This window comes from Acipenser ruthenus, chromosome 40, assembly GCF_902713425.1.
Source record: "Acipenser ruthenus chromosome 40, fAciRut3.2 maternal haplotype, whole genome shotgun sequence".
NCBI lineage: Eukaryota > Metazoa > Chordata > Actinopteri > Acipenseriformes > Acipenseridae > Acipenser > Acipenser ruthenus.
The window spans coordinates 255,001-281,666 of record NC_081228.1 but is presented as its reverse complement, the minus strand read 5'-3'; the positions used below and the strand labels follow the sequence as shown (position 1 = coordinate 281,666).

Sequence of the window (26,666 nt, the reverse complement as noted above, 5' to 3'; positions counted from 1 at the left end):
GTCCGACCAAACCATTTCTGAAACCCATTTTGTGGGGGTAAATTAATTGAAAGTATAGACTCCTGGAAATGGTGTTAAAGTCCAGAGCTTGTAACCAGAAGGTCACCGGTTCAAATCCCACTGAGTGACTCCCTGTGTGACCCTGAGCAAGTCACTTAACCTCCTTGTGCTCCGTCCTGCGGATGAGATGTTAAATCAATGTCCTGTTGTAAGTGACTCTGCATGTAGTTCACAGCGTACCTCTGTAAAGTGCTTTGTGATGGTGATCCACTATGAAAGGCGCTATATAAAGATATCACTGTTGTTATTTGCGGTGCCACTGCACTGGGGGAGGGTGCTTACTGAAATGTGTTTGCTATTTTAGAAAAGGGAGCGATTATCTATTTAGGGGATACCAAGATATTCCCCAGCGAAAAAGGAAAATGGTTAACGTTTTGGAGCACCATTGCTCTTGTGAGAAGCTTGCTCGTGTCAGTCATTTGAATCCATTTTTACAGCAGATTATCTATTCAGGCATTCCAAGGGATAGGAGTCTGGAGGAGTGAAGTAAAACAGGCAACAAAAGTGCCCCGAAAACAAGCAATGAGCCGTCATTTTGAACAGGTGCTGAATTTATTGTGGAAACATCACGAGGGTTTGTACAGGCGTGCGCCTTTGGCTCGTACATCATTCTTTTAAAAAGCACCTTACCTTCAAATCAAACTGATCCTTATAAAAAGTGTCAAACTAAGAGACGTGCACGCTGCAGTCTCATGTCAGGAATGTAGGTTTTCATTTCATACAGTCTGCACCTGGAGACAAACACCGGCTCACTTATCATACCGCTATTAAAATAATAAACTCATTAACAACGTAGAGAGGAGAACCGGTCACATATTTACAAAGAGTTATACTGGTTACAAAATTCATATGCAGAGAAAGTCATTCAGACACCTGGCCTTTGCAGTCTGGCAGTGTAATCCTTCACTGAAGGCAATAGAAAAATAACGCATGGCTGTGATCAGACCCCATAGCAACAGACAGTAACCTGGGCACAGTAAGAGTCCCTTTTCAGAGCAGTTTGTCTTTTTAAACTAAAACAAATCGACTGAAGGACAGCTAAGCAATGCTTTAAAATCCATCTTCATACCTCTTATTAGCCTTGTTAACACGGTCACTGGCCACCCCTTTTACTGGTTTATTATGCTGTGAATTTACATGAAAGATTTCAAGAGCAGCGTTAGAGATACTGAATACAGGGGGGGCCCTTCATAATGACTTTCCATTACTCTCAATAGGAGCAAAACTTCACTGTAAGGTGGACTTTTACAAAGCTGGATTTTAAACATTCAGTAAAACCTGGAATGGATTGAGCTGCTATGCAATGGGAGGCATACAGTATATCCTTCATTGTCATAGCTATAAAACACTGGAGCCCTTAAAAGACATCAGAAACTGGAAATAACTGGTCCCATCTATTACTATTATTATTATTACTATTATTATTATTATTATTATTATTATTATTATTATTATTATTATTATTATTATTATTATTCTTTCTTTTCCATATAGATCTCTGCTTTCTTCCTCATGGATATGGTTTTGAAATATGACCGTTATCGTAACTCTACACTCTTATTCTTTAGACTGTATACACACTATTTAGTTGCAGTCATCATATCCTGGTGACTTTTTTAAAACAGGCTTTTACAGAACCCCTTTGGCCTCAGTAAAGCTCTCAAAGCTGCCGTCTCTTCAAGTCCAGTCTTTTTTATGGTTATTTTCATACGTTTGTGTGAAAAATCTGTAAAAATACAATTATAAATTTCGAAACGCCCAGGAATTATAAAATCTCTGAATATAAACTGTACAATACAAATTGCATTCCTGAGGGGGGTAGGTGCCTGCCTGCCTGCCTGCCTGTCTCTCTGTCTATCTGCTGTCCCCGTGGTCCTCCTCCACCCAAGCCACGATCTTCCCCTCCCAGCCCGGGACGACGTCTCCATCGTGGAAAACCTGGAGGACAAAACCAAAATCCCGGGATCAGAGAGATATCGCAACACTTCACTCACGTCAGGAGCTTCTGATGGAGAAATTAATCATATCTTACACCGTGGCTGGGAACAGAAAACTAGAGCTCCTCCTGCTGACATGAAAAGCTTACCTCTTCTTTCACTGTGCCGAACTCCGGGTCCAGAGCTTTGAAATGATACCTATAGTTTCCTTCACGTTCCACTGCTGCCTTGAAGTCTCTTAGAGTGACCTCCCCCAGCCTGCAAGAAGAAACACAAGCAAGCCTGGTAGTAGCCTTGAGCTTTAATAGCCTTCTTACAAGTCTCATGTATGACAGAAGCCCTCTGACTCTGTCTATAAGGGCTCTCTCAATGCGTCTTCCAGTCCTCGCTGTGCATGAGAGTTCTCAGGAGTTGCACGGCTTCTGCACTGCTGTCAGTGGCCTCTTGCTGAAGCTTGTACATCCAGACTGTACTGTGTCCTGTCATATCAGGAGAGCAGCTTTAGGAACCCCAGTGACAGGTCCTTGTATCATATAATAAACTGCAGAAGGACACTTGCACTAGATAGGACTATGGCTTACCTCTTTGGGATATTGACCATGAAGGGAGTGAGGGAGCGGTCTGTGAAATACAGCACTTTAGTGGAAGCAGAGCTGCTGAGAGCCGGGCTGCTGTGAGAGTGAAGCATTTCTGAAGAGCACAAGAGAACAGAACCCATCAAGCCATTGGAACAAGGAACAATAAACAGAAGAGACCAACTACAACAAAGCCCATTGCCATTTACCATCCGCTATCCCGGAAATACTTTTAAAATGCTTTGACACATTGCTTTAACAGCCATAGCAGTCATAGGTACGATGATGCACTAAGGATAGTGCATGCAATACACTACAGGACCATGGGACAGGTCCACTGCACAAGGAAGAGAGTCTGAAAACATGTTCATCAAAATGATCCTTTAACACCCGACTCGACAAAGCTCTGAGATCAATCAGCTATTAGGAACCGGACGAGCAGGGATGTCCTCTCGTCCGTAAACGTTCTTGTGTCCTTTAAGAATCCTTTGTAAATGCTGCGTCCAGGGGGTCCATCTCGAGGTACTTACTGGAGCTGTGAGGCCAGGAGTCTCGCTCCGTGTGTGCGGCGGCTCTGTGACCAGGAGACTTTCCTCCAGGCTGTGGAGGCAAAAGAGCCGGCAGAATCACAGCTTTGATTATCAACATTCATATCACAATACAAACGAATGCCAGCTGTCTAAGGATGTTTATTCACACAGTGCAGTCTGTACCTGTACAATTCTGGGTGTTTGAAGCTGCTTCACTAACCCTGTATAATCCTGGGTGTTTGAAGCTGCTTCACTAACCCTGTATAATCCTGGGTGTTTGAAGCTGCTTCACTAACCCTGTATAATTCTGGGTGTTTGAAGCTGCTTCACTTCTATAGTAGCTTGTTTAATGGGAAGCAGTGCGGTGTGTTACCCTCCTGTGTGGCTCCCCCATGTGCAGTCTCTCCATCAGGCTGCCAATGCCCTGCTCCAGGGTGTCTATGGTGTGGTGCTGGGGGTCGTGTCCGCTGAAGCTGTTCCTCAGACTGCGCAGGGCGTCCCGAACCAACTGCAGGTCGTCAGCCTGAAACCACACAGGGAGAGCACAGGGTACACGGGGGCAGCACGCTTCTGAGCTGCTTTACTGTGCAGCACTTCTCAACAGACCACGGAGTTCCTGCACGGGATTTCTGCACTTTTCATGGTTATAATCTGGTACTGGTTTACCCTGCTTTGCCATGTTTTTAACATGCTTTACAACTCTGTGAACCATCATCAGAAACTGTGCAGATTTGCAAAGTGTCAAAGTGTGCCTGACCTAATCAAGTGTTGTATAGGTATGTGTATACAAGGCACACAGGCTAGTGCTTTCGCTTCGGATTCCTACTGTAAAGGAATTTTGTTTGCTGACAAATGATTTATCTAATGGAGGTCAGGCCTGGATACAAATGCAGAGGCAGTAATTAAAGCATTCAGACAGTAAGGTTTTAGAACTGCATTGAGTCACTTAACCCCCCCGCCCCCTGCCTTGCAGAGCCCCAGGCCTGCCCCCGTAGTACCCCCTCATACCCAGCAGGATGCTGCACCTACCCCTCTTTGCGATGAAGACGGGGCTCCTTTCCCCACAGCCTGGGGGTAACCATTGTTCTGAGAGCCGCCCAGACCTCCGGAGTGCTGTCCAAATTACACAGAGACGCACGGTCATGCATTACCAAGGGCAAGCTCACAAAGACTGAATGGATGGGAAAAGAGTCCGTACACTGAACTGCATACGCCTTCTAATGAGAGGGACCGGAACATCGGGAGCAAAGCGCGGGCTCCTTAGTTAAAACATGACTGCTGTGAATATATATATATACATATCTGTCAGTGTATAATCCTATCTTCATGTTTCATCAGTGTCTAAATGCACGTATCTTTGGTCGTGTGTTTAAAATAAAGACAAAGGTGAGAACTGTACCTCGTCAAGCTGTCTGGTCATTAGCTCGTTAATCAGGCTGTCCTTGTGCTCCACCTCCCTCTGCAGGTCCACCTGGGAAGCACAGTGAGTCAGCGGTGTAGACACACGCGCACGCACACGCACGCACGCACACGCACACGCACACACGAGATGTTCTGAATCGCTGTTCAGTGCTTGTCTAACCCCCTGTGGTTCCGCTGTGTTGAAGCTGCAGTGAGGACCCCAGCTCCCAGTCCTGTACCTTGTGATGTGTGGCCTCTCCCAGTTTGTGCAGAGCCTCGTCCAGTTTGCTCTGCTGTTGCTGCAGCAGCCGATCCTTCTGAGCCAGCTCCTTCTGGAATTGCAGACAGAGAGAGCAGCAGGAGAGTCGTTTTATTGTGTGTTGAAGTGTAGGGAAGCAGGCATGGCTGGAAACAAATTACCAGCGGTTTTAAAGGGCAGCGCACAAACAGCAAAGTGTACGTTCACAAACAGAGCTTTCAATCCGGACGATCCGAGTCAGCCTGCTTACCTTGTAGTCCCCCAGAAGTCTGTTCCTCTCCTCCACTTTCCTCTGCAAGTCCACCTGTCACAATCAAACACATCACAGCTCAGCCAGAGCCTCTACCTCACTGCATTAACCCTGAAGGAGACCCTGTCTCTGTTTGACTGGGTCAGGACTCCTCGCACACACTCCTGTTCTGGTGTGCAGTCCCTCCTCCACACCCTGTCTCTGTTTGACTGGGTCAGGACTCCTCACACACACTCCTGTTCTGGTGTGCAGTCCCTCCTCCACACCCTGTCTCTGTTTGACTGGGTCAGGACTCCTCGCACACACTCCTGTTCTGGTGTGCAGTCCCTCCTCCACACCCTGTCTCTGTTTGACTGGGTCAGGACTCCTCGCACACACTCCTGTTCTGGTGTGCAGTCCCTCCTCCACACCCTGTCTCTGTTTGACTGGGTCAGGACTCCTCGCACACACTCCTGTTCTGGTGTGCAGTCCCTCCTCCACACCCTGTCTCTGTTTGACTGGGTCAGGACTCCTCGCACACACTCCTGTTCTGGTGTGCAGTCCCTCCTCCACACCCTGTCTCTGTTTGACTGGGTCAGGACTCCTCGCACACACTCCTGTTCTGGTGTGCAGTCCCTCCTCCACACCCTGTCTCTGTTTGACTGGGTCAGGACTCCTCGCACACACTCCTGTTCTGGTGTGCAGTCCCTCCTCCACACCCTGTCTCTGTTTGACTGGGTCAGGACTCCTCGCACACACTCCTGTTCTGGTGTGCAGTCCCTCCTCCACACCCTGTCTCTGTTTGACTGGGTCAGGACTCCTCGCACACACTCCTGTTCTGGTGTGCAGTCCCTCCTCCACACCCTGTCTCTGTTTGACTGGGTCAGGACTCCTCGCACACACTCACGTTCTGGTGGTGAAGCTCATCCTGGCCCATGCCTGCCCTCAGCAGCTCCTGTCTCAGCTGTAGAATCGAGCTCTCCTGTTGGGCCATTCTCTGCTGCAGAGCGTCCTGTGGGGGGAGGAGAGGAAGAATGATGGAGGCTACTGTGAGCTCCGGAAGTCACCTCAGCAGACACAGGCAAGTCATTTCTATTACTCATTCATAACTCATGCACAAAGCACAGAGACGAAGTCAAGCAGGGTGAAGTGTGCACTGATGAAGGAACTGGGTAGACGTGTTTGGTAAATGCATTGTAGAACCATGGGTGCAAAACTACCGTGGTAAACTTTTCTAAGGGATTTCTCAACCACAGATTTAACAAACTAAGTCAAGCAGACAAATGTGTTGGCTGCTGCCTAGTGTACACTGATACAGGCACTGAGCTGAAATGATTGTATACTTGTATCTTTTGTTGCTTACCTAAAACCATGCATTACAAAAACATCAGGCCAGATTTCTCGTTCCTGTTCACGTTAACTAAAGGATAACTGGAGATCAAATGATGTGGTGTGGGAGCGTTGCTTACCTTGACTCCCTGCAGGTTCCTGCTCTCCTGCTTGTATCTCAGCAGCTCTTTCTAAAGTGAAGCACAGTTCTAGAATGTCATGACACGCCCCTTCAAGAACACTGGCACAATGCTGGAGCTCTAACCCCTCCCACAAGAACCAGCTCCTTTAATAATGAGGTCAAAACTGAAAGTCAATCGAAATATTACTGCAAGCACTTCATCTTGTGATTTTACATACGTCTTTGTCCTTTTTACTCCTCATTATTCATTTCTGTATTCATCTTGCTTCCTTTTTACTTACAAATCACCCAGCCCCCCTGAACAGGAAACATTCCATTTAAATTGGTTGAAAAGTGTGATTTCTAATGAAGTAGAGCGTGCAGATAGATAACTAAGCCATGGGAGAATGTAGCAGACACTCCCCTCGTGTCACATGAAGCCTTGAATGATGTCAGTGCGAGTCTATGGAAACCAGCAGCTCTCCTTACCTTGAGTTCCTGGGACTCCTCCATGCTCTGATCCAGCCTGCTCCGGATTATAATCTGCAGAGAGAATAAAGGAGAGGAGTCTACCAGCTGCACATGTGTGCACCCTGACTGTCTATAAATCTACAAGCAGCTCTGTGACAGAGGAGTCTACCAGCTGCACATGTGTGCACCCTGACTGTCTATAAATCTACAAGCAGCTCTGTGACAGAGGAGTCTACCAGCTGCACATGTGTGCACCCTGACTGTCTAGAAATCTACAAGCAGCTCTGTGACAGAGGAGTCTACCAGCTGCTCATCCAGGGCTGCTCCACTGTCTGAGAGGGAGAAGGAGGCCTCCTGGTCGTCCTCAGGTAGGGATCCGTTCAGAAGCAGGGCCTGGAGGAAGGGAAAGAGGAGAGGAATGAAATTCTAATCCTCCCACACGTGACCAACAAAGAGGACGGATCGCCAGGGCTGCCACAAAACAACCCTGTTCTTAAAGCTGCACTCTCTCTTTATTCTTTGTGTCTTCTGAGCACCGTTATTTAAAACCAGTTTCCAGAACCTTGTTTCTGAAAAGTTCACTGTTAACTGACACTGCTGTGAACTGCGCTGAACCGTGCCGAGTTTCTTAATGAATTGAGCTTCCACTTATTTACAGCATGCATTCAGACACCCCGTTGCTTCTGTAGTTTTCATTTGTTCTGCATGTGAAATCAAACCACTGGAACTGCAAATCTTGGAAGATTGTCAAAACAGGCAAATTAGATAAATGTTGTACCGCACAGCTTGCAATCAGCAAGCCTATTTATACCACGAGTAATTTATACGTGGAAAGTCATTTAATGTAATATTGCAGAAAGACGTTTTGATTTCGTGTAACCTAGCGACCCGTGCAGTGGTTAGATGAGTTGAAAAGGCGGGTCTGGGAGCTGTGTGGGGAATCTGAATCCGCTGCGGTCTGTCCCTGCGGAGGCATTGCTCCTACCTGCAGGCTCGAGATCATCTTCCGAGCCTCGTCCATCTCCTTCTCCAGCTGCTCCTGCTGCTCCACAAGCTGCTCCTCCCAGGAGAGGTCCAGACAGAGCCCCCGCCCCCCTGCCTGCTCCTCTGGACATCCTGCAGACTTCACTCCCTCTTCTGAGACAGGGGAAGAGAGCAACGCCTTCTTTAGCAACACGCAAAGAAACTACTATTCAATCTGCAAGGAATTACTCCTACAAAAACTGAGGACAGTGAATTGAGGAGAACACAGTCCTCGGCATTGCATCGACTCCAGCTCAGATCTATAATAAAACACAAGGAATCTGTTAACAAGCATACTGCAGTGTACTGTACTGTACGCTATCCTTCACAAAGAAATAATATCTCAGGGGTTGAGAAAGGGACTGATTTCTCGTCTCTCTAGTCTCTGCCGATCCAGCAGATTTTCTGCACTGTCTCTGCAATAATGACCCAGTCCTAACTCTGACAGTGCCCTGCACTGTTCCCCTCTGAATGAGTGCACTGTCTCCATTCACTGCCAAGAGGAAGAGTAACCTGGAGATTAGAACACACTGTTCCAGGTAACCCAGCTGAACAATACAGCCGTGTGCTGTAGGATGGTCACACTTCAGCCTGACAATGCAAGCTGAAATAACTGCATCCCAGCATGCTCTGGGAACGTGGGCAGTGTGTCCCACTGTACCTGCTCGGCTCTCCGGCTCTTCTGATTGGAAGACCGGCAGCTCCCCCTTCTCTTCTGATTGGCTTGCGATGGACTCTGTTTTTGCAGAGTGTGTTGGACTGGGTGAGCTGAGACTGAGAGAGAGAGTGGGAGAGAGAGAGAGAGAGAGAGGGAAAGAGCAGGAATATAAATTAATAATGCCACAATAACAAGCACCTCTTTGAAATGTAGCTGAGGGATACAGAAAAAGAAAAATATTCAGGAGTGGCAGAAAAGACTTTGCTGAATGCAGAGTTTTCAATCTCCCCGAGGCAGAAGAAAAGAACCTTTCACAACATTCACTCTGCTTTCAGAGGCTGCCTCCCAAACAGCACTGCAGTTTAAACACAGACTGCTTCAGAACTTATTGTGGGGGAATCAGCAGCTTCATTTCACAAGTGTTGCAGCATCAGCTCTCCCCACCACTGCTTTGAACTGGACTTCACTGTAGACTCACAGACAGCATCATTAGAGCTCACTGTAAAAGCAGGACATGTGGGGGAAACTAGACAGGGGCACACTTTCATGCATCAGCAATCCCAGCCTGCTTGTTTTCAGGCTGGCAGATTTAAAGCACAGTTTCACAGGCAGATGGCTTCTCTGTGATTAGTTTTAGGCTAATCAGAGGCTTAATAACATCATGTGAGAGTTAGCGATGCCTGCAGTGATTATAATGATTCACCTGCTGGGAAGACTGGAGACCTTAGGAAGCATGGAATGAAAGACCAAGCATGGATCTTACTGGGACAAAGCGCTTTTGTATTATTATTCATTAGCACTGGAATTACAAGGAAACTGTCGAATGCACATCTTCCATTAGTGCTGGGACAAGCATATCAATATCCTTTCAAAATGCCATTTTAAATTAGCCGGAATAATTCGTAACACATTGTTAAAAACCCCTATGAAAGACAGATGAGAAGCCCGCCTCTGTCCAGCAGAATGTGTGCGCTTGATCTCCTTCGTACATTGCTTTCCTTTGCATACGATCTCATATGAACCAATGCAAACCCATTTCAAGCAGCGTCTGTCCCAGTATATCTTCCCTATACTTCTGTGTAGACAGCCCTTGCCTCACTTGACTCAATGAATGTGAATGTGTGTGATATTCGAAAGCTGCATGCAAGTTGTTCTAATGTGACGACAGGAGGCTCTCCATTGGCTCTGCTGGACTATATTGACAGTGTTTCTACCTCTCTGTCCAGCCCCTGTGCGTTGCCAATGGAGAACTCCTTGTCTATTGACCAGCTTTTTAAACACAACCATCTGGCCCTGCACACAGAGAGAACAGCAAATGCAAAGGGAATTGATTTGAGTTCCCTCGGAACCCTACAGGGACGTCTGCAATCGACAGACTGCTTCAGATTTGAACACATTTTTACTTCTCTGCCTTTTGCTTTAATTTATACTCCCTACTCTATAAATCACACTTTCAATGATGAGAAAGAGCGCTTGTTTTATAACAATATCCTTTTAGAGAAAACCCCAACAGAACTGATATTTAACACGTGCTGCTTCTGAAATGCACAGAAACAGAAAACCTGTCTAAAGCACAACACAGCCTGCCTGTCAGTCAGGGAAACACACAGATTGTTCTGGTGGCATTGCTGCCTGGGGGAAGAATACCTTTTTGTCCTTTACAGCTTCCCTGCAATGGAAAATAACAAACCTCTGATACGGGCCTTCCGAAGAAAGCCGTCTCCATGACAACAGCCAGGCCTCTGGGGCTCAGTGAGCCCTGTGCCTTTAAACCCTGTTTCAGAGCTAGGCCAGGCATGTGTGGGCAGGAGTTTAAGAACTCCACACAGAAACACAGTCCACGAAAAACAACGAAAACCACCACAACCCAAAATCAAATGCTAACTTACATGAAGACTCGTTTTGTTTCATGGCTAAACAACACTGCGCATTTGAATGATTTCTCAAGCCTCGCCTCAGTGCCCTCAGTCTGAGCTGTCAGCTCTGAATGGAAGGATGCTGCTCGCTTCGTTATTGTAAGAAAGACCTTTGTGATGCAGCTGAAAGACACCCAGACTCTTACAAGACTGAGACCTGCGAGTCCTTCACTCTGTCCTTTCCCACAGCCAGTACTGACACAGGCAGAATGAAATCCGTGTCGATTCACATCAACGCAACGACTTCACAATGCACCAGAGGCTATTCCCCTCTCCTGGTGTGAACCGCTAAAGCAAAATGAGAAGTAATTCTGTTCTGGGAAGGACTAAAAGAACTGAGCTGACTGCTTCAGATAATCCCTAGAAAAGTTTACTAGAGCAGAAGCAAAGCCAAGTGGAAGAAAGCCCTGGATCAACCCTACAAACAAACAAGCGCTCTGGATAGACTTCAAGACACATGAGCTACACTGTTCTTAACATTGTGTTACATTATTGAACAAGCCGTCCCTTTGTTAAATGCATGGGGTTAATGTATGGAGGCTCCTCTTTGCAATCTCACAACTGAATGCTAAGTGCGTTTGAATAAACTACAGCACCGCTGCATTTATATAATCCACCTGGATTTCAAGTGCATCCAGGATTTTTATTTTGACAAAGTCCCCAAAAAAAATCGTGCAATTATAAAATTAAAATATTGCACTGCCTGCTCATCTGTGCCCATAAAGCACATGAACAAAACATTCAAATGAACATTTTACTGCTGCTCGCAAGAAAACAAATATGCCCAAAGCCTATCCAAACAGAGATTACAGAACTGGGCAGATGAAGGATCTGCTAATAGCTGTATTTGAAAATGCTCGGTGCTGTTGTAATAAGTTGGATCCAGCAGCTGTATGGCACAGAGGATGCTGCTGCTGCTGCTGCTTGTTTCAACAGCCTGCCTGCCAGCCTCTTACCATTTGACCTGCTTGGCTGCCATGACGTCCCTGATCTTTCAGCCTCCCAGCTCGTTATTCTCGGCCATGGCTCTAACACAGAGTGAAGTCCATGCTGACCGCTCCAGTGCAGGCAGAACAATCCTCATCCACTGTTCATCATGTCACTGCGTCGGACCCTTCCAAACTGCAATGCTGGCTTTGCTCTGGATATTACACAACAAGTCTGTATGCAGCTCAACTACCCAATCGCTCAACTTCCCTGTAAGACTGGTCTGTGATAGCACACACAAAAAAAAAACTAAACTATCAGCGATATCGGTGCTGCTTTCTCTCAACCCTGTGTGTGTGTGTGTGTGTGTGCGTGTGTCTGTGTGCCTACGTGTGCCTGTGCCTGTGTATTCCAGTCCACTTCTTAATGCAGCTTGCTTGTGAAAAATGAAGCATTCATCCCGTCTCCAAAAAGCATTCCCGGGCTGCAGACGAAGTGAAGTGGAGGCTTCAGTTTGGGCAGCAGGACGCAGGATGAAAACAGAGCGACGATCCCTCAAGCCAGGAAGATGTGGTTCAGGGTAAAAGACATCCTGTTTTTGTTTTGTTCCTCTCTTTCTTTCCTGCTGTAAATGTTTCTGCTGCTAACGCATCCTCCTCTCTGTTCATGTGTCAGAGTCTGCTGCCCACACACATCCCCCCCCCCCTCTCTCCTCCCTCACGGTCGAGGGGAGATGAATTTTAGCTTGGGGAGGAGGGGGAGGGGTCTTCTCGCACTAATTAGACTGCATTACTCGGCTGGTCAGGGGGTGATTTTGGCAGATCCCAGTGAAGACCATTTATATGATTTTAAGTTAATCATCCCATTTAATATGTCTGTCGTCACGGCCAGTGCATCTAGACACCCCTATGGTTGTTCTGCTCACAGCACTGCCCCCGTTACTATAGCATTTGAAAAATGCAATGCTTTTACAAATTTGTATGAGGGATTGTGCTCCCGAGTACCCAGAATAACACACCAGCGTCTTCACAGCCCTGAGTCTGAAACTGCAGTGGAAGCATTCCTCCTGGTTTCTGATCTCCTCTCTGGGAGTACATCAATAATTCAATGTTGGGGTAAAATGCTTTTTTTTAAAAGAGCAATGTAAAATTCTTACAGTGGCACTAAACTTTCCAGCTTGCCAGCGAGTAACACATTTGGACGATAGTGTTAACCAATATGAAAAACATGCAGGTCCAACAAAACAGTTCTACAGCAAGGCTAATGCATGCGAGCAGTCGGGGCGTGCCTGGACTCACTGGCATGTGAGCAGTCAGGGCGTGCCTGGACTCACTGGCATGCGAGCAGTCAGGGCGTGCCTGGACTCACTGACATGCGAGCAGTCAGGGGCGTGCCTGGACTCACTGGCATGTGAGCAGTCAGGGCGTGCCTGGACTCACTGGCATGCGAGCAGTCAGGGCGTGTCTGGACTCACTGACATGCGAGCAGTCAGGGCGTGCCTGGACTCACTGGCATGTGAGCAGTCGGGGTCGCGCTCTGAAGCTCAGTACAGTCCAGCTATCCCCAGCTGACTTCTGTTTTTGCATGACATGACTGTGAAGATGTTCTTTATCGTGTGAAATGCTCTTGTAACCTCGAACAGCATGTAACACAAACAGGACCCTATTCAGCTGAAGTGAACCCGACACACCCAGCGATGACCCCTGAGGGCTGGTATATGAACAGCAGCTCCAGCAGCACTCTGTATTGATATCAGTCAACTGATCATCACCAGACTGCACATCCCTTTGGGAAATAAAAGCATAACATTAGAAAGTTTACATGGAAGATTTTAAAAACTTCAATCACGTCCTCCTTAATTCTTCTTTGTTCCAGGCTAACTAGATTCTGTTTTTTTTTTCGTAGTTCAGTCCTGGGATTTCAGCCTGGCTGGAGTCATTCCAGTGTGTACCAAACACAGTGCATGCTGTACATACTCAGCCATGCGTAGAATGGGCTCTAACTGCCCCTGAGTGCCCTGAAGTGTGTGAGTGATTCCCCCAGGGAGGGGAGGGGGCCCAGCTGGAAGAGGGGGTGTGTCCCGTGGGACCCCCTCTCTACTGGGGTGAGGAGCACTCAGGGTTTGCACAGCAACCCTGCCTTCGATAAAATATGAATGCTACCAGCTGCTGAAAGTGCAAGCTAATCTTCCATTAGAGACTTGAATGAATCACGGTTACTGTAAAGCCTTGTCAATTAAGCCTTCAGTATTGAGAAACCTGCTTCTGCTTACCAACAGCTTTGTGTTTTACTCAGTTACATGAAAACCAACGCCTTTACCGACTGTCCTGAACGACCCTTAAAAAACGAGAGCCGTCTACAAATACTTATCGATATCTGTTGTCAAGAAATTCTAAAAGCAGCGTCAGAAACTCAATGACAAAATCGCTACAAGCGGAGGGTTTTTCAGTGTCTTCGATGAAGGGCAGTGCCAGACATCATGTTCAGTATAACATGCTCTTGCACTAGAACTGCTCATTGCAGACCTGCAAATGGAAATGCACCCCAGGTACAGAGCTGCTGGGTTTGCTTCCATCAGCTCATGGGCTGGGGCTCTCTGTGTGTTTAAGAGATGCTACGTGGCTCAGCCATGGTTACCCGGAGGCCTCGCACTGGGGTCCCTCGCTGGCCGTCTCTTGCTGCCCCTCGTACTGCTGCACCAGCGCTCGCACGCTCCAGCCAGGATTCTCAATCTCCTCCTCCAGGCTGGCACTGCGGCTGCAGGAGAGAGGGCACAGCCCCTTAGACAGGTGCACAGCGAGGAGCACAAGCAGCAGCAAGCAGGGAAGCATGGGCACAGCGCAGGGACAGAGGAGAAAGTATGGGCACAGCGCGGGCAGAGAGGAGAGAGCATGGGCACAGCGCAGGGAGAGAGGAGAGAGCATGGGCACAGTGCGGGCAGAGAGGAGAGAGCATGGGCACAGTGCGGGCAGAGAGGAGAGAGCATGGGCACAGCGCGGGCAGAGAGGAGAGAGCATGGGCACAGCGCGGGCAGAGAGGAGAGAGCATGGGCACAGTGCGGGCAGAGAGGAGAGAGCATGGGCACAGCGCGGGCAGAGAGGAGGGAGCATGAGCACAGTGCGGGCAGAGAGGAGAGAGCATGGGCACAGCGCGGGCAGAGAGGAGAGAGCATGGGCACAGCGCGGGCAGAGAGGAGAGAGCATGGGCACAGCGCGGGCAGAGAGGAGAGAGCATTTCAGATCGAGTGCTGTTGAGGCTGCAAAGTGTTTCACAACACCATGTTTACAAATAAAGCACCAGATATTAGCAAATACATTATTTCTTCATATTTTTTTTAAGTCGACCTACTTGTCTCTCGGCTATTCGATTCAAGTTAGAAGCCCTTCTACCCCCGATGGCCTCACATAATATATTTTTGGATGTTTTTATAATATGTTAAATTAAACGTACTGCATTAATTCAATACAAACGCCGCTTTGCATCGTGCTGTAATGCACGCAATCGGCCACACGAGGGCAGCACAACCCCTTTATTAGAGTGATACAGAATGTATTTTGTAGGTAAAAGGTTGGCAGCTGATCCCTGACTGCAGCAGATACGAAGCAGCCCTTTATAGAGCAGCTCAGTACGGGGATACGGGTATGAGCTCTCTGTACTAAAGTCATCTTCAGATTGTTTAGATTAACTTGATAACACTTTCTGTTTTATTCACTTACACCCTGAAGACTTTTTAAAACATTTAAAGCACACATGTGGTCTCAATTGAGCTCTCAAAAATCACCAAGTACATCAACCGTTTACCTTTCCCCATTACAACACTCTACCCCTAGCACAGGTAAGCATTGTAAAGCACAGAGAGGTGTGGTAAAGCATAGGGAAGCATTGTAAAGCACAGAGAGGTCTGGTAAAGCATAGGGAAGCATTGTAAAGCACAGAGAGGTCTGGTAAAGCACAGGGAAGCATTGTAAAGCACAGAGAGGTCTGGTAAAGCATAGGGAAGCATTGTAAAGCACAGAGAGGTGTGGTAAAGCATAGGGAAGCATTGTAAAGCACAGAGAGGTCTGGTAAAGCATAGGGAAGCATTGTAAAGCACAGAGAGGTCTGGTAAAGCACAGGTAAGCATTGTAAAGCACAGAGAGGTCTGGTAAAGCATAGGGAAGCATTGTAAAGCACAGAGAGGTCTGGTAAAGCACAGGGAAGCATTGTAAAGCACAGAGAGGTCTGGTAAAGCATAGGGAAACATTGTAAAGCACAGAGAGGTGTGGTAAAGCATAGGGAAGCATTGTAAAGCACAGAGAGGTCTGGTAAAGCATAGGGAAGCATTGTAAAGCACAGAGAGGTCTGGTAAAGCACAGGGAAGCATTGTAAAGCACAGAGAGGTGTGGTAAAGCATAGGGAAGCATTGTAAAGCACAGAGAGGTGTGGTAAAGCATAGGGAAGCATTGTAAAGCACAGAGAGGTGTGGTAAAACACAGGTAAGCAATGTAAAGCACAGAGAGGTCTGGTAAAGCATATTAAAAGACATGGCAAGCCACAGCAAACTGTGATGCATATAACCAAGGTAAATGTATGGTGGCTGTACAGAGGAAATGCCACCCTGCTGTAAGAGTGACACATGCTTGTAGTGCAGCTGTGCTCCTGTGCTTCCATGTCAGCACACTCACTCACCTCTGCCTCTCCTGACGGTATCGGAACACATCCCTGCCTGATCGGGAGGCGTCCTGCCGGGCTGCGGCCAGCGCAGCCACCGCGTTTTGAGCCATCGCCGTGGCGGAGTGCGGCCTGTGATTGGCCGAGGCCGGGGGCTGGCTGTGATCCGCCACGGCTGCCGCTCTCTGACTGGCTGACTTGACGGAGGGTTTGAAATGAGCTGCCAGCGCCAGGATGAGTCTCATGACAGACTTGAGGTTTCCTTCCACGATGTCTGAGAACAAGAAGAACAAGGGAGATAGACTTGAGATCCTGCCTCCTTCTCTACTGCTTGAGATCCTGCCTCCTTCTCTCCTGCTTGAGATCCTGCCTCCTTCTCTCCTGCTTGAGATCCTGCCTCCTTCTCTACTGCTTGAGATCCTGCCTCCTTCTCTACTGCTTGAGATCCTGCCTCCTTCTCTCCTGCTTGAGATCCTGCCTCCCTCTCTCCTGCTTGAGATCCTGCCTCCTTCTCTACTGCTTGAGATCCTGCCTCCTTCTCTACTGCTTCCGCTTGGATCATTATTCAAGAAGATGGTCATCTTTCCTCTTGTAAAAGTTCCCCACAGTAAAAGCACAGCAACGTGTAATAAAGCCAGGTGGAAGCATGGTAAAGCCCATGTTTAAACATTGTCAAAAATATATACTATAGAATACATAATACTTTCTCAATATGTTCAAGTCTAAACATTTCAAAGTGTCTAATCCCATACGTTTAGCAAACATAAGTGAAGATCCCTAATACTGCTCTCCCTCCTCCACTGCGGACTCACCCCTGGCAGAGGCCTGGTGCATTCGGATCCGCTTGGACGAGACGAACTGCAGGACTTTCTCCACGTTCTCCTTCATCTCCTGCTGGCTTCTGGGGTTCATGTGAATGCCACTGAGGTGCTCACCAGCTGAAACAAGCAGGGAAGGCATGGAGGAGAAACACAAGCAACGCCGTCTGCGACCCTGGCACAGGTTTCATGAAGCTGTGGTTTGGTATTCTCCCATCACTGACACCATGGGCATCAGGGCAGGCTGGGCAGCACTCACCCATGATCTTAATGAGGTGTACCGGGACTCACCCATGATCTCAATGAGGTGTACCGGGACTCACCCAGGATCTCAATGAGGTGTACCGGGACTCACCCAGGATCCCAATGAGGTGTGCCGGGACTCACCCAGGATCCCAATGAGGTGTACCGGGACTCACCCACGATGTCAATGAGGTGTGCCGGGACTCACCCAGGACCTCAATGAGGTGTGCCGGGACTCACCCACGATGTCAATGAGGTGTACCGGGACTCACCCACGATGTCAATGAGGTGTACCGGGACTCACCCACGATGTCAATGAGGTGTGCCAGGATGACCCCGTCCCTCAGATCCTGACGCAGGTCCTGCACGGGCTTCACCTCGGGCTTCTTCTTCAGCTGCGAGTTCACCCAGGACACGTAGGCCTGCAGCTGCTGCTGAACGAGAGAAAGAGGGAGGGAGGGAGGGAGGCTCAGTCACTAACCCTGCTGGATGGCAGCTTCATTCACTAGCAATCCTTTCACCTGTGGAGGCCTGGACTCAAAAACACTCATAAATCCACATCAGGAAAGAAAGCCCATTTTGAGTCTCTGCTCGAGAGAGACCCAGGACTGGTTGGGATCGCAGCATGCTGTTTCAGAGAGCATCTGGAAGATCTAGTGCTGCCTGTCTTATTGCCCCCAGCGCCAAAATGATCTGAATTCGTGCCCAGATTATTGCACTTGTCATCATTAAGCAATTATCCTTGCATTGCGCACCAGGGGAAGTTCTGTTTTGTTCCAGCGCTGTGTTGTGACAGCGTGGCTTTAGTGATCACTGCACCCCTCTCAATCCCTGTGACAACACAAACCCCTCTTCAATAGGGCACAGCTTTGTGCGTCCCGCATGCTTTGTTCTGTCTCTTGCACAGTCAGCATGCAGTGCAGTACAGGAGGTGCTGATGAGAACACAGAAAATATCAAATGCATTCATTCAAACACTGAATTGTGTAGTCTTGGATAGCAGACTGCAAACCAGAGACCTCTTTCACTGACTGACATCCTTCAGCCAGTAACATGCATGGATCATACAGATCTACCTTGTATCAGCACTACATTCATAACAGCTAGCATTATTGATGTTATATAGCCTCCTTTTTAATAATAAACAAGCCCTTATTCAGACAATAGGCAATCCTGTGCCCGCATCCAGGATATATTATATATTCCACTGGATGTGGAAACCAGTGAACCTCTTGAATGATTTAACTCAGCAGCATCTTTTTTCCTTTGGGGCAGAACTGAACAGATCAAACCGGTGGAGCACAGCCTGCAATCTCCTTGCAGATTCATCACATCAGTACTGAGTGTTCCAGCAAGTGTAACCACGGGCCCACGTTCTGTTACTCAGGAGTACGATGCACGCCCGTGCAGATCCAGTGAAGTGACCGTTCTGAAGAATGGGCCAGGCGTTTAGGGAAGTAGCTGCACTCTCTTCTGTCTGGCTCGTTGTTCCGCTGGACGGACGCCGTGAGATCACCAGCATGTGACTGTCACAGGCTCCTTCATTCTCAGATGTTCCTAAGCCTCAGCTGAAACTCACTTTGAATGCTGTGGCCGCTTTTAAAATTAAAATCACGACAGAAAAGTAGGATCGGCGTTACATTCAGGTTTATAGGATGCACTTTCACAAAAATGTGATTTTACAACAACACAGCAGCACGTTCCTACAGATAACACACTAACCTGCTGCCTCAGTGTGGAGATTCAAAGTTTCATTTTGTGTTAAATCCAGCTCAATGCTGCTACAGTGCTAAGGCTGTAAAAAAAGGTTTTCTAGGGTGCAGTACTGAAAGAGAGCCAGCAGGGTGTTTGAATCGGTTTCCTGTTCTAAACACTTGAGGATTAAACACATATAGAACAGTTATCTCATTTTACCGTACTGGGAGTGTGTTTACATTCCACGAGGTAGCTTTGCTGCAAGGACACAAGCTCCCTCCAAATCTGTTCTGCGCAAACCTGCTCTACTTGCAGCAGAGAGAGGTTATAGATAACGGTGTGCACGCTGCAAAGCAAAAACAACGGTGTGGCTGGAAATACCTGCTTCGAGGTGCACCTGCCCTTTCTTCTTAAAACGTAATACAAAGATTTAACTCGATGGCTCCCGAAACTTAACTTTTCCAGTCCCTGTTTGACAATAACATATCTATGAAGTTCCCTACACTTTACAGTGTGTCGTCATTTCCAAAACGTGCAAAGCATATCTGATAAGGCCTTGCCGTTTCATATTTTTGCTTTGTAAAACATGCTATCATGCGTTCGCGTTTAATCTGCTTTAATATAAACACTGGCAGTACAGTACTAAACGCGTTATGAACAATCTGCCGTTATGAAGTCGGATGCATACAGCAGTACCACACACGCATTGTTCTAGTGCATTATGTAAGGCATATTAACTGACTGCATCATGAAATATTAATAAAACAACGGACGAGTTCACTCCACGCGTCACATTGCCAGTACCAGCTGGGTTATACTGTACAGGGCGTTTGCAAACTTTCAAATCGACACGCTGACATCGCCAACAGGCTTCTGGCTGTGTAGAATAAATAAATACGCGTGATTCCGGTGCAAACGCCGACGAGAAAACCGCCGGTGAAACCGAAAACTGTCTTCTAACTGGACTTGGAAATAACAGAAAATAAAATGAACGGATATTCGCGAAAAACAAGACGATACATACTAGCGCAGGACCAGAACGCTACTAAACTGCGGTGTAGAATGCTGTGTCGGAAAGTTACCTCGTTAAAACCTTCTTGCAGCACATCAAGCAGATTTCCTCTAGACAAAGATGCGATCATTATCGAAGTCTCCCGGAGAAGTAGCAGCGGCGCTTTCTGTGTGAAAAATGAACAATCCGCGGTTTGATTTCTTACTCCAGTACACCCAAGGCGGTGTTTAAACAGCACGCCCGTCTCAGACTCTCCACCGCCTTTCTTTCACCATGAGTGCAGCAGCACCGTTACAAGAAATTGGAGAGGGGTATTCGAGTCAGCGCAGGTTCTCACTGCGCATGCCCAGTCTCGACCACGCTACCGCGTCGTCATGGCGACCCCAGCACACAGGATGGATGAAGGGGGTGAGCAAGGGCTGTTTGAGCAGCATATGTAAGTCATTAAGACCGGGGAAGCATGCGGTTACTGCATCTAAAGTGAGGAACTGTATTTATAACGGATTTGAAATCTGCCAGCCGCCGCCAATCGCCACAATAAGGGCGGATATGTATGTTACAGCGATCTGGCACCAGGAAAAGCGATGGGCTTTAACAAATCGGTTTTTTTTACTTTGTGGGCCACCGTATGTTGAGCATGTGCGTAGCTTTGTAATATGGAAGAGTACAGCTGAGTACTGTGTTCACATTGTGGTTGCGTTTTCTTTCCGGTGCTTTGAAAGCAATACCAACACACACACACACACACAAAAATAATAATGTATCTGCTTCTACCACAGGGAACCCATCACCCGTACATTACAGGTTTTTACTTCAGCTATTACAAGAACATTTTCACCTCCGTTGTGCCCATCTTACCCCACCTCTTTTTTTACCAGCATGGACCGTTTTTAGGCTGTCATTTCCAAGGCATTGCGAGTCAGTAAATGGGAAGCTGCCACTAAACTCACAGTGGGAGGGGACAGAAGCCACAGCCTCTCGTGCTCCTTGTTTAAACTGCTTCACTTCGGGCATTCAGTGCGACGGCTTTTTCAGACCCAGTCATTCAAAAAGGACATTTCGGTTGATCCAATCTAGCTTTCTTAAAAGAGGTTTTACAGAATCATTTCTGATTGCGTTAGAACTGTACCAGTAAGGAAGTCTGGTAAATAACGCTCGAAGGAGAAACGGCACTAGACTGATAGATGACACGTGTAAGAAATGAAATAATATGAAGATCCCTGAAGGCACTGAGACGCACTGTTTGCACACGTCACACACGTGTGAAATAAATACCTCCACATCTCTTCTGCTGTCAACCACATCCTTCCTCATGCACAGAGGGCACAGGGCTTGTTGCCTCGTCATTTCCTGTCCTTTACTCGTCTATATTGAAAACATACAGTGTTGTAGCTTCACTGTCTTCGGTTCTCTGTTACTATCCCCTTTCACAATGTTTGCCAGCCTTGTGCATTCAGATAGCCGTGCTGGAAACGCGGTCCTTGGTGTGAACCCTGTCCGCATGTTCCAGTGTGGTAGAAGCATAGCCGTCGAGTACTTACTGAGATTCCTGAAGCTGCTGCATTGTTCTGTGCTGGCGTGCCCATGGTCCCTGGATAGATAATGCTGCTTCTGCACCGACCTGCAATTTCTGACCACTTGAACTCTGGAAAAGGAATTGATGAAACACACTGAAGAGATGAATGGACACCAAGAGGGACGCTACAAACTACACAGTCTGTACTTCATAAATATGAGCCCAAATGACTGACACAATGGGTTTTGAATGTTTCACAATGTATACAGATAATGAGATATTCTTGCATTGAATCACACGTACAGTACGCATCGCATTGAGTTACTTGGCATCTCTCTGACAAGGTCAGTTGTAAATGCTCCTGTATGAATGAATACAGACATGGCCATCGCTGCCAGGGACTGCATTGCAAGCTCTGTTTCTTCAGCCTGGGTAAGACCTGCTCATTGCTCTGCGTCTCCAATCCTGTTGAAATCTCATTGGTCCTGTAATTGTGCTCCAGTGTGGGGGGCTGTTTCAGTGAAGGGGAGTGCATTGCAATGGCTGTGTTTGTATTGAATAGTAATGAGGAGAGTGGAAGTGGGATTGCTGGGTGTCTCTGGGCATCAAGGGGTTTATCCCCAGCATCGGCACCTGCTTCACACTTTACACTTTAGAGAATGTAACGAGCCCCGCGTAACGCAGAAATCATTCACTTTGTGTACAAGAATGGAGAGACGCATCAGCCAGGCCAGACACGCTTTATAAAGCTCACCACAGCAAACGTGCGTTGCTATTTTATTTACATGTTTTCAGTGTGCCGTTACCCTCGTGTTCTCCAGGGCTCCGGCGCTCGGTTCTGTCCACAGGACACACCTCTCTCTGTAGTGACCGGAACGGAGAGATTGCCGCTCTGTTTGTGACTGGATACATTTTACCTGCATCACTGGGGTCCAGTTGCACCTCCAGTATAGTCCCGATCTAAACACCGACCTCTGCTTTCCACACAGCGCTGTTCTCTGTATACAGAAGGCTGTGCTCTGTGGCCGGATAGCCGATTTTTAAATGTGGGCTCTTCAACTATGCGCGGTGCGTTCTTTTTAAAAATAGACAACGAAAAAAAAAAAAAAAGTTTTCAACGACCCGGCAGAGTGTGTTTCTTGTAGTGTTATTGAATATCAATGCTATTTGTAAAATAGTGCATTACCCGCTTTAAAAATGCACTTCACACATTGTTATACATTTTAATACAATACTAATTAATTCTGGTAATGTTCAGTATTAAAGATGACCTCTAATTCCCTTTGTATACAGCGAAGACTGAACACTTTGTCTTGAAAGTAAAACGCGTGCCCATTTTAACAGCGTCTCTCTTTCTCTCGTTGCGCGAGTATTGGAGAGGCTCACACAGCAACGCACCCAAAAATACACCAAAGCGTCCCTCAGAGAAACATGCACGGATTACAAACAAGCACAGAACGCGACACTGACCTTAAAAGTGAAACGCAGCTGCAGCCGCCCGTGTCGTACTCATGCCCGCTGAAGGTTTTGGAGTTCTGTCTTTTTTATTTTTAGATAAATTAAAAAAAGAGGAAGTAACGCTCGGTCTGTCTTGTGTCGCAATGAGTACCGAATCCTCTCATTGCAAACAGCGTGCTCCTGTTACTATAGCAACAAACCCGCCCACCCAGCCTGGGCTGCACAGATAGCTGAGGAGCTTTTATACTAACACCCACAACAAACAGCCTTTCTAAAATAAACACTACGTAACACGTGTGTGTGTGGAAAAATATGTCATGTTTCAATTTGACAGCACTTGAACATTAAACTTGAAATAGTTCTTGAATCTTTGACATGTGTCACAATTTTCGTACGACAGTTTTTTTTTTAATAAGCTGTTGCTTTCAATTCATTCAGTGTAACATTTTAATTATTAAGTCCAGAGTGAATTCTCGATAAATCACTTGTAAAATATATATATTTTAAAAAAAAAAAATGCAATTAAAACAAAGTACATTCAAGTTACAACAGTGCAATTTAGCTGAAGTAACTCGTTTAAAATGACATTTATAACGCTTTTCCTCCTGCCCGTGGCCTTTCTACTTTGTGTCTTGTGTTGAGGTGCTTTGACTCTTTCAGAGCTGCTGCGATTCACTTTCTATAGATCAGCTCGTGTCTTTACAGAAGAGCCAGCGTCATCTAGTGGAGATATAGGGTGGCACAGGCACTGAAGCTGAGGGAACATGAAGCCCCTGTGTGGCTCGGATCTGGTTTCAGGAGACGAGGTTTCACGCCACTGCACGGCACGCCACGGGAGACTTGGGGTTTGATACAGCAAAGCTGCCAGGGACTTAAGCTCCTGAAAACTCATAGCACCGTCACACAGAACATACCAAAACGCTCCAAACAAAAGGCACAATATTTGATTAAAATATGTGATTAAAATAAAACTTTGACAATGCAATTTGAATCTGCTCTTTAAAATGACATACAGTGATTTTCAATTTTCTTAAATAACCTTCTATTTTGGCACAAAGGCAAACAAGCAGCTTTGGAGACGAGTCCTTTGTTCAGCCTCGGTCCTCCCTGCAGTTCAGTCAGTTATGAAAATGAAAGCATCCCCGTTTCGTGATCGTATTAAAACTTTTTAAAGCAGCTTCCTCAGCTTGTAACTTTTTTCCTGTGTGTGTTTTTATTATTTTTTTTTTATATAGACACTGTGGAGCCTCTGTGCTAACACAGTGTTGCGAGTCCTCCAGTATTTGATAGTAACACTCCCCTAATTCAGCTTCATAATGACAGTGAATGTCACCACATCGAAATGTCCGGGCCACACTATGACGGCACTCAATAGGGGAAGCGGATACCCATCCCATTATCAGACTACACAATTCCACAACGTGATTCTCTCACTCGACATGTAATCCACTGCCTGTCTGATTATGGAACCGTCACAGTTACAAGCCACTGAACAATGTAATCAGACTGCACTTTTACTGCACTGCGCGCCTCCCTAACCCAGAATCAGGGCTTAACACAGTCTAGAAGTGCACACACGTCTCTTTCAGTGCCAGTGATTCTGTGAATGTGCTTAACCATGCTTTCACTGTCCTGTCCTACCTGTACACCTCAGTGAACACATCGCCTGCTATCATACCCGAGTCCCTTTTGCAGGATTCACCTTGTTTGATGGTTCTGCTGGTCGGGGTGGATTCTTATATGATTTCCTGGCTGTGACAGCAGGCTTTGCGTTTCTTGCTGTGCTGTGTGCTGGTCTAGGCTCTGCAGGGAAGTCTATGGTGTTGTTTGCTGTCCTGTGTGCTGGTCTAGGCTCTGCAGGGAAGTCTATGGCGTTTCTTGATCTGCTGTGTGCTAATCTACGCTCTGCATGGATGTCTATGGTGTTGTTTGCTCTGCTGTGTGCTGGTCTAGGCTCTGCAGGGAAGTCTATGGTGTTGCTTGATCTGCTGTGTGCTAATCTACGCTCTGCATGGATGTCTATGGTGTTTCTTGCTGTGCTGTGTGCTGGTCTAGGCTCTGCAGGGAAGTCGGTGTTTCTTGCTGTGCTGTGTGCTGGTCTAGGCTCTGCAGGGAAGTCGATGGTGTTTCTTGCTGTGCTGTGTGCTGGTCTAGGCTCTGCATGGGTGTCTATGGTGTTTCTTGCTGTGCTGTGTGCTGGTCTAGGCTCTGCAGGGAAGTCGATGGTGTTTCTTGCTGTGCTGTGTGCTGGTCTAGGCTCTGCAGGGAAGTCGATGGTGTTTCTTGCTGTGCTGTGTGCTGGTCTAGGCTCTGCAGGGAAGTCGATGGTGTTTCTTGCTGTGCTGTGTGCTGGTCTAGGCTCTGCAGGGAAGTCGATGGTGTTTCTTGCTGTCCTGTGTGCTGGTCTAGGCTCTGCAGGGAAGTCTATGGCGTTTCTTGATCTGCTGTGTGCTAATCTACGCTCTGCATGGATGTCTATGGTGTTGTTTGCTCTGCTGTGTGCTGGTCTAGGCTCTGCACGGAAGTCTATGGTGTTGCTTGATCTGCTGTGTGCTAATCTACGCTCTGCATGGATGTCTATGGTGTTGTTTGCTGTCCTGTGTGCTGGTCTAGGCTCTGCAGGGAAGTCTATGGCGTTTCTTGATCTGCTGTGTGCTGGTCTAGGCTCTGCAGGGAAGTCTATGGTGTTGCTTGATCTGCTGTGTGCTAATCTACGCTCTGCATGGATGTCTATGGTGTTGTTTGCTGTCCTGTGTGCTGGTCTAGGCTCTGCAGGGAAGTCTATGGCGTTTCTTGATCTGCTGTGTGCTGGTCTAGGCTCTGCAGGGAAGTCTATGGTGTTGCTTGATCTGCTGTGTGCTAATCTACGCTCTGCATGGATGTCTATGGTGTTTCTTGCTGTGCTGTGTGCTGGTCTAGGCTCTGCAGGGAAGTCGATGGTGTTTCTTGCTGTGCTGTGTGCTGGTCTAGGCTCTGCAGGGAAGTCGATGGTGTTTCTTGCTGTGCTGTGTGCTGGTCTAGGCTCTGCAGGGATGTCTATGGTGTTGTTTGCTGTGCTGTGTGCTGGTCTAGGCTCTGCAGGGAAGTCGATGGTGTTTCTTGCTGTGCTGTGTGCTGGTCTAGGCTCTGCAGGGAAGTCGATGGTGTTGTTTGCTCTGCTGTGTGCTGGTCTAGGCTCTGCAGGGAAGTCGATGGTGTTTCTTGCTGTGCTGTGTGCTGGTCTAGGCTCTGCTGTGTGAGTTGCAGTGAAGTCTATGGTGGCGTACAGTGTGGCGTTGTTGTTGCTCTGCTGTTGCTCTTTCACCCTCTTGCTGCTGAGGGAGCGGTGGTGGTGGTGCTTCGAGGCTGGATCGGTTAGCAGCTGGATCTCTGCGTAATGCAGGTCTCCCTCGTCTCCTGCGTGACTCCTCTCTTTCTTCTTCTTCTTTTTGTCCACGACCGCGTAGATGGGGAGTTCAGCCACCGCGTCGTACGTGTGGTCTTCGAACGTCTTCTAAAATAAAGAAGAAAGTCACTGTTTGTCTCGTGCATTTTTCTGATTGACTTGATTAGGTTTCTTTTAGTATTTCGATTGTTCTAGTTGAAATGTATGTCACTGAAGGAGACAGTACAGCAGATAAAAGTACAATTCTTTAAGTTTGACATGCCAGTGAGAGGGAACACAATCCCATGTTTGTTAAAGCATTGGTTAGCGTACCTCTGTGAAGTTTCTAAAAGCCTGTTCAATTGTAATACGTACACGCCTCACACTGACTACAGCGACACAGGCGCTCTCAGTTTATTTGTGGATATGAAACTCTGCTAGAACAGCACAGCTCTGGAAACAAAACACTGCTATG

At 47.3% G+C, this 26,666-nt stretch overlaps 2 protein-coding genes across 7 annotated transcripts in view; both read right to left on the bottom strand.

Moving 5' to 3' along the window:
- Positions 1-593: 593 nt before the first annotated feature.
- On the bottom strand, positions 594-23,029 carry LOC117397459 (dixin-like). 5 transcript variants are annotated; one of them, XM_059010328.1, is made up of 21 exons: positions 22,840-23,029; positions 21,395-21,498; positions 17,452-17,581; positions 16,899-17,024; positions 16,105-16,360; positions 14,074-14,193; positions 8,597-8,709; positions 7,898-8,049; positions 7,216-7,305; positions 6,931-6,984; positions 6,461-6,511; positions 5,899-6,003; positions 5,013-5,066; positions 4,743-4,835; positions 4,502-4,573; positions 4,132-4,215; positions 3,476-3,625; positions 3,103-3,172; positions 2,579-2,687; positions 2,147-2,255; positions 594-1,998 (listed from the first exon to the last, which is right to left on the bottom strand). In XM_059010328.1, exons 2-21 carry the CDS (start codon positions 21,437-21,439, stop codon positions 1,915-1,917), a joined length of 2,067 nt encoding a protein of 688 aa, XP_058866311.1. In that variant the 5' UTR covers positions 21,440-21,498; positions 22,840-23,029; the 3' UTR covers positions 594-1,914. The 5 variants fall into 5 exon arrangements, with proteins under 5 accessions (XP_058866311.1, XP_058866312.1, XP_058866308.1 ...); XM_059010329.1 differs by having other exon boundaries at positions 17,452-17,578; XM_059010325.1 differs by lacking the exons at positions 21,395-21,498; positions 22,840-23,029 and adding an exon at positions 19,924-20,189.
- A 1,450-nt stretch (positions 23,030-24,479) lies between these two features.
- LOC117966517 (uncharacterized) overlaps positions 24,480-26,666 on the bottom strand; it is a 6,149-nt gene continuing 3,962 nt past the window's right edge. Inside the window, exon 4 of one of the 2 annotated variants that reach the window (XM_059010314.1) lies at positions 24,480-26,320. In XM_059010314.1, the coding sequence (XP_058866297.1) occupies positions 24,500-26,320 (1,821 nt within the window). In that variant the 3' untranslated portion in view covers positions 24,480-24,499. The remainder of the gene's footprint in view (positions 26,321-26,666) is intronic. The other variant, XM_059010315.1, reaches the window with a different exon arrangement.